Source organism: Echeneis naucrates, chromosome 16 (assembly GCF_900963305.1).
Source record: "Echeneis naucrates chromosome 16, fEcheNa1.1, whole genome shotgun sequence".
Classification (NCBI taxonomy): Eukaryota; Metazoa; Chordata; class Actinopteri; order Carangiformes; family Echeneidae; genus Echeneis; species Echeneis naucrates.
In genome coordinates, this window is record NC_042526.1 from 21,274,222 (window position 1) to 21,293,258 (window position 19,037).

General features: G+C 41.8%; 1 protein-coding gene across 2 annotated transcripts; it reads right to left on the reverse strand.

Annotated features, from left to right (window-relative positions):
• Positions 1-772: 772 nt before the first annotated feature.
• Positions 773-10,995, reverse strand: chst6 (carbohydrate sulfotransferase 6). 2 transcript variants are annotated; one of them, XM_029523114.1, is made up of 2 exons: positions 10,784-10,995; positions 773-2,458 (listed from the first exon to the last, which is right to left on the reverse strand). In XM_029523114.1, exon 2 carries the CDS (start codon positions 2,389-2,391, stop codon positions 1,195-1,197), a length of 1,197 nt encoding a protein of 398 aa, XP_029378974.1. In that variant the 5' UTR covers positions 2,392-2,458; positions 10,784-10,995; the 3' UTR covers positions 773-1,194. The 2 variants fall into 2 exon arrangements, with proteins under 2 accessions (XP_029378974.1, XP_029378975.1); XM_029523115.1 differs by having other exon boundaries at positions 773-2,496.
• Positions 10,996-19,037: the final 8,042 nt, after the last annotated feature.

The window sequence follows — 19,037 nt, forward strand, 5'->3', positions numbered from 1 at the left end:
GAATAATATTAAGTTGTTTAGCTTCTCAGTGCTCTGTGATATTTAACAGCTATTCAATAACTTTTACTGTCTGTATTTATGTATATAAATACCACAAGTATATACTGTACTGTGCAACTTGGGAAATTCTCTGGTTTATTATCATATAGTTATTCATGTAATCAGAAGACCTATACAGTACTACCAGTAATTATGTAAATACAGTGCTTTGATTTTAAATCTGAACTGCTACAGCTGTAACGCAAGACTTACTAGTTTTTAAAATGGTTTGGTTTTCATAAATCGTCAAAACATGAGTCTTGTAGATGATCAGTGTCAATACTTAATAAATCAGCAGTATTCTGCTCCTAAACTTTCGAACATTTTCAGAAGCCATGTTTCTGTTTTCATAAATAAGATACTGCTTCTAGGCTATACTACAGTAAGCAACTTCTTACAGTATGTGAGTAGTGGCAATATAAATTAATATCTGAATTGGTTCACTTTCATATACTTTAATGGAAGCTGATTTTTCTGAATTGTAAAGAGGTGGATGGTTAATCATTTATTTCAACCATTGGATTTTTCACAGCCATTAGAAAGGCTTTATTATCAGTAATGTGAACAATTATGTTTTGCATAAAAGGAAGGTGTACATATTAAGAGTCTGGGATAACTGTGATTTAGGTTGAAGATAGTGTATTGCTTTTTCTAGAGTAGCTTTAGTAATAAATTGTGGCTTTACTGATTCAAATTGTTGACATCAAGTTTTCATTTCTGTGTTTTTTTTTTTCTCATTTACCTTCCCTGATGTCACAAACCAACTCCAGATTTTCTTTGTACAGTGCGTTCTATCAGTGAAATGAGTACACATGACTCACAGATCTACTTATTAGTGCTGGCTTTGCAACAAATTTGTTTTTTTAAATAAAAGACTGTTTGTTAAGATTACGTAATTATCTGTTTCCCATTCTTCGCATGACTAGACATGCAAAATACGATTGAGGCTTAAAAAAAAAAAAAGTTTGGTTCACAAAACTCTTACCCGAGCCAGACAGGACAGCTGAGGCTAGTTTAGCTAGAGGCTTCAGGGACCAATGAAATGTCAGCAAATCTAAATTAATTTGGTACTATCTTCCAGTTTGGCTTCAAAATTATGGGATACAATCTTTCAAAACATCTGCATCAACTTCTTTGTACTTTGTCATTCATGTTTTATTGGCTAATGGGATGCTCTGTTTTAGCTGGTAACCAGGTGAACTGATATGGTTCCTGTGGCACCAACAAATCAATGTCAAGGCTCTTCTGTTCTTTTTCACTGTTAACTGTCCTATACCCAAGTAAAGTCATCGCCCCTTTGCACACTTCCTGGATACGCTTTACTTTGCCATATGGCAGCAGCATACGCCAAGCCTGCGAGACATTAGTGGCATTTCGTGATGTGATTTTAAAGGCTTCTGATCTTGAGCCTTTGCCTTTTCCATGGGTCACCCCATAGATCCATTCCTCCAAATGTGAGGATGTCTCCAGACCTACAAAGTGATATAATGAATCTATTTCTTCAAGTGGATTGCGTGCCACATCCTCATAGCGGACCAATTTGTAGCGTCCTTTGAGAAAAGCAGGGGGCTTCAGCATGGCCCTCTCATTTATGCGTACATAGCTACGGCAGATTTCCTGCATGACTTTATACTGCACGTCAGCTGCTGGTGTGTTTCTCTGCTCCAAGACAGTAGCACTGTCATACACTAAGGCTGCGGCTGACTGCTCTCTAGAACGCAACACAGCCCGTGGGTCTCGGACAAGGTGGATGATGCGAAGGTCAAGGCTTGAGTCCTGCAGAAGTGGATAGAGGGATTCCAGCTCAAAAAAGCGCACCTCTTTTAACACCACGTGACTGTAAGTGCTGCACGCTTTCTCCACCCCTTGCAGTCCAACAGCATTGCATGTTTCACGACAACGAGATTCATCACTGAGTTGGTTGCGTGGTGTGAGGGGACAAGCTGGTGGTGAACATACAGCTCGACTATGACTCCACATAAACAAGGAGGAAACATTGTAGTGCTCTGGAAGGTAGGAGTCCATCACTGAGAAGTCGCATTGGAATAAACTGCGCATCAGATCCCTTACAGCCATCCGGAGCTCCCGTGCTCTTGGTTTATCAAATTTGGTCCACACATGCCAAGCAGGCTCCATAAGATAGAAGACAGATGGATGCTGACTAAACACCTGACCAAGGAAGGATGAGCCTGATCGCCACGATGACAGCAGCAGAACATGGACTTTGTTGTTGGAGGGAGAATAGCTGCATGGACTGACCTGGAGATACCAGCCGCAGAAAAGCACCACTGCTGCACTCTGCAGGATCACCAGGAAAATCATGGTACTGAGGCTCATCTTGCAGCGAGGCATTATAATGGGTGCAGTATTTGATGGGGACCTTTGTTTTTGCCGTCTGTGAAGCCGTGTGCTGCCTCTTCTGCATAAAAGGAAAAGGTTGAAGTGTAAATTTTATATCTGAAATGAAGGCGAAAAAGGGACAAAGAAGAGACATTGATATTTTACTTTCGACAGTTTCACTTGCAAATCGCCTTTTGGCAGCTTGTGCAGATAGTCAATTGGAGCTAAATTATGGACCAGTGGTTGATGATTCTGTATCTAAAACTAATCATATTTAGAAGGTCCATCACTAACTACAATCAATGGAGCTGAAATTGAGCCAGTAGACATGTATAAATATTTGAGTACTGCATTTGACAAATTACCTTTTGAGCATTATGTTTCATCATAATGAAACATAATGCTAGAGAATTCTAGCATGTGTGTGGAAAGAGGTTTCATATTCATATTTAATATTCTGCTTTTTCAAATTATTTAAACTGTACAGATGAGATGAGTTTGTATCAACATTGTTTTTTATATTTGTTATCTTTGTTTATATAACCTTATACATTATTTAATTATAATGCATAAAAACATGTTATAGATCACATTATTGAGTGATGTAAAAGGTAACTGATGAAACACGAAAATGATTGCTAACTCTAACAGAAACAGAATAACATATTTGTAGTAAATTTCCTTTAAAATGCGTGTGTATGTATGTAATCTACTAGTACATAGTGCCAGTGTTTATGTCACTTACATCTGCTGAAAAGATACTCTAAGAGCAATATAGTGTGTGCTTATCAGTTTCATTTGTATCTTCAATAGATAAGACATCTGGCATCTGGTTAGAATGCCTCCTGGGCACCTCCCTTGGGATGAGGGCCAGGTGGAGAGCTCATATTTCCACTCTGGCCTGGGAACGCCTCTGGTTCCCCCCAGTCAGAGCTGGTCAATGTGGCCGGGGAAAAGGAAAGTCTGGGGCTCCCTGCTGAAGTAGCTACCCCTGTGACCCAACCTCAGATAAGTGGATGAAGACTGTTATTAGAATTGTTTTATTTTATAGAAGACATGTAATAACAATGCTATAAACTCTTCCAATTTGTAATCATCTGCAATTTGCAGGTTAAAAGAGTGAAATTTAATTAAATACTTGTATGAAATCTTTCAATGTTAAAATTTTTTTGTGTAAATTTTTACTTAAAACTGTCTTTTTTTCAAAATTCCCTGGCTTTTACTGAATCTCCATTAGTGCTCTGCTTTTGATCAACTTTTTATTCACCACTCTACTAGCCTGCTGTAACCATGCAATCTATAAGAAGTGATTTCATGGATACAGATTAAACTCACACTGAGTCTGAAGCCTCTTCTCCTCATGATCAAAGTCAGTTGTAACAGTGTCATTCAGTTTGCTATCTCTGACCTTCATATCCAGACAGATAATCTGTTTAAAGAGTTCCTTCTTGTTCCAGCTTTAACTTACTGTTGTAAAAGTTGTAAATAAATAAATAAATAAATAAATAACAACAGGAAAGTACTCATGATGAATGAGAGCTATAAATATTCATGTATCAATATATCAAGTAAATCAGGGGGTTTTGTAGCATTTTGCCCAATTTCTGTCAGTCATGTGGCAGTTTCACTTCTTGTAGCAACTTGAGCAATGACAATATGGACCTCAGATATTATTCATTGACTATTAGAACAGACAGACCTCTTTTGTTAAGAAAATTGATTTACTGAGAAACATTATAGCATTTACTTCCTTATGTTAGGTTTCACTTACTGCAGTGATGTGAATTTCCCCATTCGAAGGACTAATAAAAGGATTACCTTATCAACTTCTTCAAACAGCATGAACGCGTAAGTGGTGACATCCTGGGCGATGAAGAGTCTAATACACTTACTCATCTTTTATCACCATTTTCCAGGGTGCTTTAGCCAATGCCACTTCACTAGGCAAAGTACAGCCTGGACAGGTTGCCAGTTACTGAGAAACATTATAGCATTTACTCAGCAAGTTATAGGAAGGTGCTGCAACAGTTACAACCTTTTATAACAGCTCTCACTCATTGTTGAGATTTTCCTCTTAAACCTCTTGTGCTAATCTTATTCCTTCTTTCATATTTCTTACATATTATTATTCTTAACTCATTCTAGCTCTATGGAGACTAAAGGTTCTACTTTGGGTCTGGTTTCACCACTTGCTTGCTAACTTTTTAAATCTCATTTATTTTTCCATTTCTATTTCCTTATTTTTGGTTATACTTACTGCAGTGATGTGAATTTCCCCAATTGAAGGACTAATAAAAGGATTACCTTATCAACTTCTTCAAACAGCATGAAAGCGGAAGTGGTGACATCCTGGACAATGAAGAGTCCGATACAATACATCTTCTACCACTTATAATTTTCCAGAGTGCTTTAGCCAATGCCACCTCACTCTGAGCTAAGTACAGCCTGGACAGGTTGCCAGTCCATCCCAGGGCCAACACAAAGAGACAGACAGAGAAACAACCACTCACACTCACACCTACGGACAATTTATAGTCACCAATCAACCTAAACATGCATGCCTTTGGATGGTGGGAGGAAACTGAAGTATCTGGAGGAAACCCACACAAGAACATGCACATTCAAATACAGTTGAACAATATTTATCCAGACCTCACACTTTGCTTGCAGCTGGTCCAATAGATGTCAGGAAATTCAAGTTTCTCATTTTATTAATTGTTACATGATAAAGTTGATGCTTTGAAATGTTTGTTTTACATGATTTTTCACATTTTGTAGGAGAACAATACTTATTTTTAACCTGTGACTTTCCTATCCTACCTCAGTAAAACCAACTTGTCATTGAACATGATGGAATATTAGAGTTGCATAGAAATTTGCTGCATGCTGTAATCATGAAAACGTCCACATCTGAGGGACTAATAAAAGGATTATCTTATCTTCTGTCTCAAGAGTTGTCAGGATGTTGTGCAGCTGCAGCCAAGACATCAGGGGGAATGGCACTGTGAGCAAATGATAAATAAACTACTCAGCGAGCCAGTTTTAAGCATTGACCTCAAACAGCTGCACCTTTTATCAACTCTTTTAGTAAAATACTACCCTCAAGAAATTATGCTTTTCACAGTATTTTGATGTGATTATAGTAAAAACATGTAGATCAAGCTGAAAACAGACTTTTTCAATCAAGCTCCTTCTTGTCAATGCTAAATTTGGATTTTGCATTGACATGCAAATACTGTTGAAATAATTTAATTTGACTTTGGGTAAGAACTGGCCATTGTGAGCAATGCACTAAAAGTAATGCAAAACCTTAGCTACAACTAACCATGATGTTCAGTGTAACTTTCAGATGATCTTCTCAATTTCTCAGTAAGATTTCATACAATTGTGAAAATGCCTATTGTATTTTTTTTCCTACAGGCTTACTGATGCATTTGGGTGTTTTGTTTAGTCTGATCATTAGTCCAAAGATAATCAGTGAACTATCATAAATGACAAATGATGGGTTTAAATCCTGATTGCATTGTGCTGTTTTCTGCCACTTTGGGGAAAAAAAAAGTGCCTCGGGCCTGCACAGAGTCACTGTTGTCCTCTTGAACAATCACTGATCTAAAAGTATAAAAGATATCAGAAAGATACACAATTCGGTAGAGAACATATTTTCCTACGTTTTAAAGTTTAAATTGACTGTGTAGGTGTAAGTATGCCGAAGTACGAGCGTTTTGAAAAACGCTTAAAATTGGGGGGGGTTTCGCCGGCTCTCATTTGAAATGAATGGGCTTTTTTTGCTGCGTTTTTGCCGTTTACTGCGCCAAAATATTGTTTTCTTCTCAGAAAAACAATGCCATACTATTCCCAAACAGGCCCCAAATGAAGGGGTTAGGTCCGCGGGGGTCAATTCAAAGCCCTCCGACGAGTTTGCAAGCTTGCAGAAGAGTTATTACTCTTGTTTGTTTTTCTTTCTTCTTCTTCACTCTGGACAGAGCCCCCAGACTGCTAGTGAATCAAAGCTGATTCCACCCTGTGCAAAACCCCCACCCCGAAATCTAAGGATGTATGTGCTGTATCTATGTTTCTGTAAACATATAAGCTGTATTGTTTTTTCTGCATTTCTTGATATTTCTTAATCAAATCCGGAAAATTACTTAACTTTTAATCATGAGATTAAATCCTTGTTTTTATTTCATCAGGCCAGTCAGTGGGTAGACTGGAGAGGACGTGATGCCTGTCAGCGATCTCCTCACTGCCAATTTTAATGGCATCGTTAACGTATTATTAATCTCATCATTCTTTTGACTAAAGTTCACATTCACAAGTGTAAGTTCACATATAAAAAAAACAAACCCTTTCTTTATTGCTTTTCACAGTGAGATCAAGCAGTACATTGAATCCATGCCAGTAGGTCCAGCAGCCCATTTAAAACGAAGTTTTAATCATTTCTCATCCGACTCTTAGAAATTAGTAGTGGCTTTGGACGTTACCAGAAGGCTACATTAGACCTACACACGATCAGTTGCCATAGTGAAGATGGCAACTGAAGCCGTAATATGAACTTAACAATAGGCGTTATTGTCACCAGTGTTTCCAACTTAGTGTCTTTGCCACTAGATTTAGTGGTTTTCTGGTGTAAACTGACGTGAAAGCTCACAACGCTCTGCAGCTCCCAACAAGTAGCAGCAGCAGCAGGTGCTGCTGTGAGCCCCATCCCAAAGCCCTCACAGCATCCAGACTGAAAATGATTCAAAACTGATCCCAACCTGGATGTAAATGCAAAGTTTCACCGTGAAAAGACGTTTGGTTTTTCTATATTCTAACATTAAACAATACAGGAAAAAATATTTTTCCTATGTAATGCGGCTTTCCTCAAGAATGAATAAATTAAGTTATTCAGAGAAGTGATGGCTTGTTTCAATGGCAAAAATGAAGAATCAACAGAAAAAAGTTCATATATAGCTCTTAACACATTTAAGATGTTTTTTTACTCACAACGTTGGTCTCTCTCCGACAGTGTCTATTACAATTACACGCCTATCATGAATAAATTATGCAAATTGCTTGATTGACTGACTTTCCTTACTGAGGAGTTGGCAACACTGATCGTTCGTTATACGTCTGTCACCATAAATAGGCTAGGAGGGCCCCACTAAACATACTAGTAGGTTCAGCACTCATTTATTCACTCGTTTTTTCCATTCGAACAGCGTTGGTGGAGCCCGGTGGGGGTGGGAATAAGGCTGTTATGGGAATGTGCTGTCATGTGAATGTCGCAATGGAAAATGCAATATGTCGCACACACACTCACAACTGTGACAACTGGGGGCGCTACAGTAATATAACAAGTAATTTTTCCAAAGCAGAATATGATCGGGGTGACTTTTGAAGACTGGAAAATGAATCGTGTACTCATCCCGGCAGCAGCCCCCCGAGGCACTCTAAAAATTTCTGCAAAGGAACTTTCTAGTTTTAATTAGTGACTCGGGCTCCCAAAAGAGTCGCTATTGTTATCCTGCGCATTTATTATTCCTCTTCCGTAAAAATTTTGATTCGCTTCTTGTTGGAGGGCTTTGAATTTAGCCCCACGGACCAAAGCCCATCATCTGGGGCCTGTTTGGGATCGGTGTACTATCCGATTTCTGGGTAGAATACGATATTTTGGCGAAAACGTGGCCAAAAAACTCCATTCATTTCCTATGAGAGACGGCGAAAATCATCACAAATTTTCAGCTTTTTCAAACCTCTGATACTTTGGCATACGTCCAGCTACAGAGTCCATTTTACCTTCAAAACGGAGGAAAACTTGTCTTTCAAGTGGTGTTTTCATCTTTCTGATATCTTTTATACTTTTCGAACAGCGACACTTAAGTTAGAGTGCGTCAGTGAGCTGAAGATTCTCTAAAAATGTATTTTTAAAATCGCCCTCACGGGCACATAGTTTAAAGTAGGAGAGATTCTTGTCCTCTCTTGAAAAATGTCTTTACTTTAAATGTCGGACAAACCAAATTTGAACTGTGCCCCTCTAAAGGACATGCTCACCCCTCCTCTCTCCTATTACTCCCCATGTATTTTTCTCTGGCCGGAATGAGAAGAGTTCACATTTTCATGTGTTTTTAACTCGCTCCCATGTCCACATTTTACATCCTAGAAACACTAAAATACACGCACAGCTTCAGACACTTGTGGCGCTCAGCGTCTGCTCAGTTTTCTGATAGGAGTTACCGTTTTTGTCACAAATTGCATTACAGCGAGAGGCTCGCCGACAGAAATGAACCTGTTTTCTAATGGGCTTTCTGAGAAGGATGACGCAATCCAAGCTCAGACACGCAGCTGCAGTCAATTAAGTCATCAGACTGCTGATCAGCTGTTACTACTGACATTTGTGTTAGACTGCAGGACACACAGACACTAATATACAGACACACAAAGACACAGACTTACACAGACGCACTCACACACACAGAAACACGAACAGGCACAAATACACAGAAAGACAGTCATATACATCTCTGTTCATAGGAACAATTATACTTAGAAAAACATACAAAGAAACTCAAAGAGATACACAAACAGCTGACACACACACACACACACAGAAACAGACACACAAACACACAGCTGATGAATACTGACAATGGCCATCTATGGGACCCAAACAGGCAGCCAGGCACATGCAAAGAGACACAAACACTTACAGCCCTATACTTAGGTAGGTACATACATACATACATACATACATACAGAAACACATATACAGACATACACAGAGAGACACAAACATACAAATACAAACAGAAACACACAAAAAAAAAATCAGAGACACAAACACGCAGCTGACGAACACTATGACTACGGCCATCAGTTTGAAGGATTTCTTCTCCCACTCGGACAAATCAATGTACTCATTCCAGACTCCTCTGATCTGAGAGCAGCTGATCAACCTTTACTACTGACATTTGTGTTAGCCTGCACAACACACACAGAGAATGATATACAGACGCTCACACACACAGATATATATATAGACACACAGACAAAGATACAAATATACAAACAGACAGCCTTATACATAAGTCCGCCCCCCATTCTGGGCGGACTCTTTAGTAACTTTCAAGACCAGGCTTAAAACTTTCCTGTATGACAGAGCGTACAGTTAAAAAGTCCTCTACTCTTTAGGTATGCTGCTATAGGCCTAGGCTGCTGGGGGAAGGACTGAGCCTGCGCCTCTCTCTCAACCCCACTCTCAACCCCACTCTCAACCCCACTCTCAACCCCACCGGTCGAGGCAGATGGCCGCCCCCCCTGAACCTGGTTCTGCTCGAGGTTTCTGCCTCTTAAAGGAAGTTTTTCCTTGCCACTGTTGCCAAGTGCTTGCTCATCGGGGGATCTGTTGGGTCTCTTTAAATAATTATAAAGAGTTTGGTCTAGACCTGCTCTATATGTAAAGTGCCTTGATGTAACTTTGTTATGATTTGGCGCTATACAAATAAATCTGATTTGATTTGATAAGCACATACATACAGAAACATATATACAGACATACACAGACACAAACATGCAGACACACACACACACACAAAAAAAACAAAGACACAGCCGATGAACAATATGACTATGGCCATCAGTTTGAAGGATTTCTTCTCTAACTCTGACAAATCAATGATGTCAGACTCCTATGATAGAGAGCTGCTGATCAACACTCAGCACTCATAAAAAATTTACAGACACGTACACAGCCACAAATATACAGAAGCACTCACACACATATACAGACAAACACACACACACACACACACACACAGATATACACATATACAAATATACACATGTACAAAGACAAATATACAGACGCACACACAGGGAAAATAGCACACAGGAACGCACATAATGAGACAAACAGAAACACAGCTGACACACAACAGATAGACAGCATTGCTCAGTTTTCACAATAGTGTCACAGGGTGTATGTGTCAACGAAATTGTTGTGTCTAAAGACATACGTCTTTCTGTGTATATTCTCATTCAAACAGATCATAGTAATATCCGTCCAACAGTTGAATGGAAAGCAACTGAACTCAGGACTTGAGTTTTGTCAAAGAAGCTTTGCCTCCCGAGCCCCCCGAGTCACTCTCGAAATTTCTGCCAAGGAATTTTCTAGTTTTAAGTTTGTATTTCAGGTCGCTGAGCACCGAATGAGACATTTATGATCGACAGTCTGAGTTAGATCAGTGATTTCTTTGTCGTGGACACATTGTGTGCCCCAGGGGACGTTACACCCCGTTGTGTTTGTTGCTGAGCAGCTTGCCTGTGGACTGAACTAAAAACTTTCTCTGCTACAAAACGAAACGAATCGCTTGCTTCTGAGCTTGGGGAGAAAGTTAGTTTTGTGCATCTCTTAGAAATGTCTTACCTGGAACTTTGTGTTCGATTGGACTGGCAGGCGAGCCTCTATCTTCTCTCACTACAGGTCGCGGTGCTCTCTTCCCTTCAACGCCGAGCCCGCAGCTGCTAAGCCAAATCCACCGTTCGCTTTTTAAGAAGAGGCCTTCTGAGTGGACTGGCAGAAGACTGGGCGGAGTATAGAGGAGCAAGTGGGCCCGGCACAAGGACAACAGGGCCACTGTGTCAACCGATTGGGTTCCCGTTGGCATTCCTGTTCCCCCTCGAAAAGCCATAACTGACGCCACCCACAGGACCAACCCAGAAAAACTGGGGGGTATTCCAGGTAGGAGGTTCAACAAACTCTGAGTCTATCCCTGAGCTCTGAGTTGACTGACTCTGAGATGGGAAATTCTGAGTATCCGTTTCCAGAACAGCTGATCTGAGTTGGTTCAGTCAACTCTGAGTATGTTCACTTTGAGTTGCGCGCGTGCACAACCTCTATAAAAAGCCATCATCAATGGAGCCCCGATACCACGAGTTACCATGACAACAAAGAAAAAAAGACCCAGTTATTTCAACCCAATGGAGTTGTAGGTCTTAATGCAGGCGTATGGAGTGTATGAACATATGTTTCTCCATGAATGTAACACATAATTGGGAACAGCCGTTTCAGTGCAAGAGTTACTTTTCTCACAGCTCTACACACTGTTGCCTTTCCAAAGTACTGTCACTGATGTTGTAAAGAAAATGACCGTTTACAATAAAATAAAATAAAATAAACAAAACTTAGCACCACGCATAAAATTAGCTGTGATGTGAGCACACGCCCACAGTGTGTGAGGTTGGTGATGTATGGCCGGAGAATGTTACTGAGATTAATGACAGATGCTCCTGTGGAAACGCCAGGACATCTAATCTCTCGCCACGTAAAGCATTTCAAATTACTTGGCCTTCAATATCAATTGGATTGTGAATGAATGGACAATGCATGTCCAACAGCTGTCTTTATATGGGAAGAGGCAGGTAGAAACTCAGGGTTTCTTAAAGAAAACCTCCCAGCGAGCAGGTTATGTTCACAGAGTCTGTTACCATGGTGTTTGACTCTAAGTTTCAGATACCCCTCTTTCTGGAACCGATAACTCAGAGTTTCCCTCTTCTCAGGGTTAACATACTCAGAGTTTTCACATAAACTGCTTTCTGGAATACCCCTCTGGTTTTACGGAAAGCAAAGTAGTACAAAATGATTGACAATTTGAGATTGCAGCGAAAACAAGATTTCCCTGTTGGTTTGATCATCTGTTATTTGATTCGGTATTGCCAATCATTGATTTTAATGGAAAAGAGATAATTGCAAATTTCCGATTTCTTAGCTCTGAGTTCACGCCTGTTGATTTGTTTGTAATTTTTACAAGTAAATAAATATCATTCTTTGTTGCTGAATTGTTATTGTGTCTATGCAACAGTTTAACTTGTTGATCATCACAATGACAATTATGTAGACCTATAGCCTATTTTATGGGCATGTTGTGCAAGCGATAACAGTTAATGTGTAGGCTTCCAGGAAAAAATATTTTAAGTGTTCACTGAATGGATCATTGACTTTTGTATAAATCATGCACTTACTTGGAACTAACCTAGGGCGTAACGTAATTCCCAACCCAGTTTCCCAAGGGCGCAAAGTTAATAAATTTGGGTGGCTTTGGGTGGATGTTTGTCACGTGAATGTATGTTCATTATGGTAAAAGGGACAAACTTGTGTTCAACAAGTTCATGAATTACGGAAAAATAATGGACGCTATCTGGTGGGTGTTTCCAAGGAGCAGAAATATGTTGCCCATTTCCAAATGTATAGGAAGCAATAGTAATGTTATGCATCAAAAATAATGTCATCAATTCTTTATTGAAAAGGCATGTCAACCACGACCACCCCTCAACACCTGGGTGTTTTCTGGATGGATCTCATCAATCCCTGTGCCATGCCACTGTGGAGTTTTTCAACTACCTCAGTGACCTCCTCCCGGGAGATTGACGCTGATCCTCCATTATCCAGCTCTGCCTCCACCCCAGAGGACGTGCAAGTTGGATTCAGGAGCTCCTCAAAGTGCTCTTTCCACCTTCCGACTACTTCCTCAGTCGAGGTCAACATCCTTGCCATAGATGGCTTGGATGTTCCCCCACTTTCCCCTCCTGAGATGACGAACAGTTCTCCAGAAACACCTTGGTGCCTCCCGAACGTCCTTCTCCATGCGTTCTCCAAACTCCTCCCCCACCCACTGCTTTTCCTCCCTCACCACTGAGGCTGCAGCCCTTCGGGCCTGTCGGTGCCCTGCAACTGCCTCAGGAGTCCCCCGGGCTAACATATCCTGGAAGGCCTCCTTCTTCAGTCGGACGGCTCTGCCCTTCTCTTCACCTGAGTGTCCAACACTTGCGGCCTGACACGATCACACTTATGAGCATCATTATGCGTGAACATGGTGTTCATTATGGCCATTCCATGGCTAGCACAGAAGTCCAACAATCCACCGTTCGGGTTCAGATCAGGAAGGCCGTGCCTCCCAATCACACCCCTCCAGATGTCTCCATCATTGCCCACGTGCGTGTTGAAATCCTCCAATAGGACTATGGAGTCCCCCACCAGAGCTCCATACAAGGCCCGATTCAGGGTTTCCAAGAATGCTAAATACTCTGAACTGCTGTTTGGTGCATATGCACAAACAACAGAGTTTTCCCCCCCACTACCCGGAGGCGTAGGGAGGCGACCCTCTCACTGGGGAAAACTCCAGCGTCGTGGCGCGCAGCCAAGGGCTTGTGAGTATCCCCACACCAGCCCGGCGCCTCACCCCATGAGCAACTCTACAGAAGAATAGAGTCCAACCCCTCTCAAGGAGTAGGGATCCACAGCCAAGGCTGTGCGTATAGGTAAGCCCCACCAGATCCAACTGGTAGCGCTCCACCTCCCGCACAAGCTCTGGCTCCTGCAAGATAGACTAATGACAATGATATACACCTGTGGGACACCATGTAGAGAGGAGAGGTGTTAAAGGTGATTGTGTTGTGTGGCTGTAACTACTATTGTTGATCGGCGGCTGGTACCCCTTTGGGCTGGGGAGGGGCGCTCGCAGCTCCAGCGTGAAGAAGGTAAGTGAGGGGAGCCTGTCCTGCTTGAGGAGGAGGGGCTAGTTGCCTCTTTTAGGTAGCCAGGGCCTGGGCGTTAGTGGGGACGCCGGTCACCACTCTCACAGCCATCTGCCCAGTGGCACTACACCCTCGTGCTGTTGTTGCGGGCTCTAGAGCCAATTTCTGACTGGACGCGCTGCCCGATCAGTACTCCCCCAGGGGGTCGGACGGCGCATCAATCGAAGACCCCAGTGGGGCCCTTGCCAACGAGTGAGTTGAATATGATTTTTATTTTGTGTCTTAATATTGTAGTTTGTCTTGTGTGTTAGATTGCTGTAGTTTATCTGTGAATTTATTTTACAATGTGCAGGGCCCGGCAGGTTTAGTAGCAGGGAGGTGCGGATAGTAGCCTTGCAGGGGGTCCAGTATGCAGTTATGCAGTATCTCACAAGCTAGGAATGTAGTGGTGTGCTGCGATTTATGTCAGAATCAGAATACTTTATTTATCCCCGAGGGAAAAGTGTTTTGTTACAGGTGCTCCTTGCAAGCCGCCCCCCAAAAGGTCTTAGCCCCCCCCAAAGCAAAAATAACAATACTGTAAGCAGCATCCACAATCGATTGCTGCATTCCTATGCCGTTGTTGGGAGAGCTGTCAAAGCTGTAACATATGTATCAAACCAATCAAAGCATACATTATGAAAAAGTTACACGCATTCAAGAGAGCTAGAGTGCATGTGTCTATGTGTGACCGACAGACAGTTAAAATTTAAGAATGGAGGATAATTTAGGGTGCAGGTACATGGCACTATGGCACACAGACAGAACTAGATAAACAGCCAGGAGAGGGAGTACCAAACATCCAGAGATTTTCAATTACCATAGGGGGCTAGATAGATTTCATTGGGGGGGCCAAAGAAATCTATCTAGCCCCCTATGGTAATTGATAAGCTCTCCTGTTTCCTGTGTGGATTTGTTTGAATCCTGACACATTAGTAAATTTTAGGTGTTGGCAGTGTTCATCTGCCCTGTTTATGTTTATTACAGTGTTTTGGAGTTAAGATATTTTAAGATGCCTGTTTAATATTACTTAAGACTGCACACTATGTTACAAATGCCTTTATTTGTTTCCTACTTCGAAAAGTGGGGGGAAAAAAACTGAACGATTACACAAGTCCTGAACCATTTTACCAACAGCACTGGTGGGTGGATGGAGCGTAATTTAAAGATGAGCTCATAAGATAGTCATACCACCCTACTAAAATTATATGCATGTACATAGTATTATGAGGTTTGGCGTAGCTATGAAAAGTGATACATCTGTCGCCTAGTTAATAATTCTAATGACAATGAAATTTGTGTTGCGAGATACAGTTTAATCTGCTTTAACAAGTCATCAAGTCATCAAATTGTGTCAGTGCATACTTTGCTGCATGACTCAGTTACCCCGGGATTCCACTCCGTACTCCGCCGTCCGTCTACACCCATGGATCCGCCTGTGATGCACCTGACAGCTGGAGTAGCTCGGACTCATTCTCGCGAATTCACGCATAATCGCGCGATATAGCCGTTTGTTTTTAAAAGAGAACCACAAACTCATTCCACATTTTGGTAACCCCTGGGAACACACCTGTTACCAGGACCCAGGAAAGACCCTTTCCAGTGCCATATGACCCACATGCAAATGCCATTGATGGAAGGAGGCAGAGGTCACAAAGTGTATCAACCATTCATATTCAGATATGAACTGCTTGCTAGATAAGAAGCCACTTCCCACTGAAGGTGGAGGACTGTGGATGAATAAATTATGCCAGTTAATGATGGGGCACATATTAGCCATGGGAGACTGGAGGGCACTGCTAAGAAGGCAGGTTGGTGAACATGAGGTGTATTAGTTGAAACCATGTCCAAAAAGTATAAGCAAGAAGAGCCATTTGTTAAAAATGCCACACAAATAGGAGATGCCATGAAATATCCTGTTCCACAGAGTGCAGTACACTCTATGGAGCCGTTCATTCTAGATTTGGTTAATCTGACTTTATTTCTGGGTTATGTACCTCAGGCACTTAAGACTGCGGTCATCAAACCCCAGCTTAAAAAGCCTAATCTTGATCCAGATGTTTTGGCAAATTATAGACCCATATCGAACCTTCCATTTATTTCTAAAATCATTGAGAAAGCTGTAGCAAAACAACTACACGAGCATCTGGATGGGAACAGTTTGTTTGAAGAGTTTCAGTCAGGATTTTGAGCCCATCATAGCACAGAAACAGCGCTGGTTAAAGTCTCCAATGACATTCTAATGGCCTCAGACACTGGATCAGCCTCCATACTTCTCCTTTTAGATCTTAGTGCTGCATTCGACACCATAGATCATAATATTTTACTACAGAGACTGGAACATGAAATTGGAATTAAAGGAACTGCACTAAAGTGGTTCAAATCCTACTTATCAGATAGACATCAGTTTGTTCATGTAAACAACAGCTCCTCCTCATGTACTGTAGTCAGTCATGGAGTCCCGCAGGGTTCGGTACTTGGACCAATCCTCTTTACGCTTTATCTGCTTCCTCTAGGCAACATTATCAGGAAACACAGCATCAATTTCCACTGCTACGCAGACGATACTCAGCTGTACCTATCAATGAAGCCAAATGAAGTCAGTCAGATAGTCAGACTGCAGGCATGTCTTGAAGACATAAAAGTCTGGATGACTGGAAATTTTTTACTTCTCAACTCTGACAAAACAGAAGTTATTGTACTCGGTCCTAAGCGCCTCAGAAAAATACTATCTAATCATCTCATCAGTTTGGACGGCATTACTTTGGCTTCCAGCTCCACTGTAAGAAACCTTGGAGTAATTTTTGACCAGGACATGTCCTTTGTCCCTCACATAAAACAAGTTAGTCGGGCAGCTTTCTTCCACCTGAGAAACATTAGGAAAATCAGAAACATCCTTTCTCAGGATGATGCAGAAAAACTAGTCCATGCATTTGTAACTTCTAGGCTGGACTACTGTAACTCATTACTATCTGGATGTCCAAACAAATCTCTAAAAGGCCTTTAGTTAATTCAGAACGCTGCTGCACGAATATTAACAGGAACTAGGAAAAGAGATCACATCTCTCCCGTGTTAGCTGCTCTTCATTGGCTGCCAGTAAAATATAGAGTAGAATTCAAAATCCTTCTTTTAACGTATAAAGCTCTTAATGGCCAAGCTCCATCGTATCTCAGAGAGCTCATAGTTCCTTACTGTCCTAGCAGGCCACTCCACTCTCTAGATGGAGGTTTACTTGTGGTTCCTAGAGTCTCCAAGAGTAAATCTGGAGGCAGATCGTTCAGTTATCAGGCTCCTCTTCTATGGAACCAACTCCCAGCATCGGTCCGGGGGGCGGACTCTTTAGTAACTTTCAAGACCAGACTTAAAACTTTCCTGTATGACAGAGCGTACAGATAAAAAGTCCTCTACTCTTTAGGTATGCTGCTATAGGCCTAGGCTGCTGGGGGAAGGACTGAGCTTCTCTCTCTCTCTCTCTCTCTCTCTCTCTCTCTCTCTGTCTCTCCCTGTCACCCTCTCTCCCCCTCTCCCTCTTTCTCTCTAACTCCCTCCTTGCATGCGCTGATAAAAACCATCCTTCTTAAAAAAAAAAAAAAAACTGTTTCACCCAGTTCTAAGCATTTATACTGCATTTACGAACCATGTTCTGCCTCTGTCTCTGTCTCTCCCAGTTGCAGGTGGTGACTCATCTCCATCCCATGTTCCTGCAACACCTGCTGGTCCCATATAGCATGAATTCTGTATTACAGCTCAACACCATGAACTTCATGCAACAACATGTTCCTGCCTACACCCCCCCCCCCCCTCCAATGCCTGTCTCTCTCTCTCTCTCTCTCTCTGTCTCTCTCTCCCACTCTCAACCCAACCGGTCGAGGCAGATGGCCGCCCCCCCTGAGCCTGGTTCTGCTCGAGGTTTCTGCCTCTTAAAGGAAGTTTTTCCTTGCCACTGTTGCCAAGTGCTTGCTCATCGGGGGATCTGTTGGGTCCCTTTAAATAAATTTATCAAGAGTTTGGTCTAGACATGCTCTATATGTAAAGTGCTTTGATGTAACTTTGTTATGATTTCACGCTATACAAATAAATCTGATTTGATTTGTTTCTGCAATACTTGCAATCACAAGTTTAGACTGTGTGAACCATAGAGGAGCAAACGGGAAAAGTATCAAACTCACTCTAATTGCCAGTTACTGATAAAAGCGCATACTATGGCTTTTACCTTGAGAACAGAGTCACTGAGATGAGACATACACATAGCCTTTGGAATGTCTAAAATTAGGGGGGGGGGGGAGTGAAAAAAAGCGCAAGAGGAGGGTGTTAGAATAAATGTACATAAAGTGATTATCACAGTATTGCTCTACTTTTACTAACCCTGCAAGAATGCAGAAACTTGTGTTTTTCTCACAGGAGCTGAGATCATACCTCTGAAGATAAGCAACGACCTTCGAAGAGGAACATGAAGACAGGGAGGAGGCAGAAACAAGATTACTTTGGTTATGAACTAGCTTCTCACAGTGTTTGGTGTGTCATGTTTCAAAGTTGTACCTTGAATATGATTACACAATAAGCATCTATCTACTATGTTGCAGCTGTATGTTTCCCCACCCTTTAGAGCTGCAACACCATGTAACTAGGGACCACCCTAAGGAAATAAATATGGGAGAACAGAAGAGATACGTCAGAGCAGGTAGAGAATGTAACTGAGCATATCTCTGTCTGTTCTCCTTGCAAGTAAAATGAGCGCTGTTGTCCCTTGTCTTTCTTCCCTGTGTGTTTAATAATGTTCTAGGTGGCTTAAACCTGACAGAGGGCTGTGTTTTACACCCCGCTAGAACTGGATATTTCTCCAGGTCACCGAGAGGACGTCCCATGCAGTCCGATTGAAAGGCAAGGGGCTTTAATGCGATCATAAGGTGAGTTTGAACATGTTTTTAGAAAGAAGTGTGCCACCGCTGCGGCTGCCAAAGAGAGGGAGACGGCATGGGAGAACATTGCTGCTCAGGTCAGTGCGCAAGTTTAAATACAGTCCTTAGCGATTACATTTCATATACGTCAAAATGTCTAACGTCGGCGCCTAAAATAAAGAAAACTGTGCCCCTCTGAAGGACATGCT

Excerpts from the sequence above, each read along its gene's own strand:
- chst6 (XM_029523114.1), bottom strand. The coding sequence starts at position 2,391 with ATGCCTCGCTGCAAGATGAGCCTCAGTACCATGATTTTCCTGGTGATC.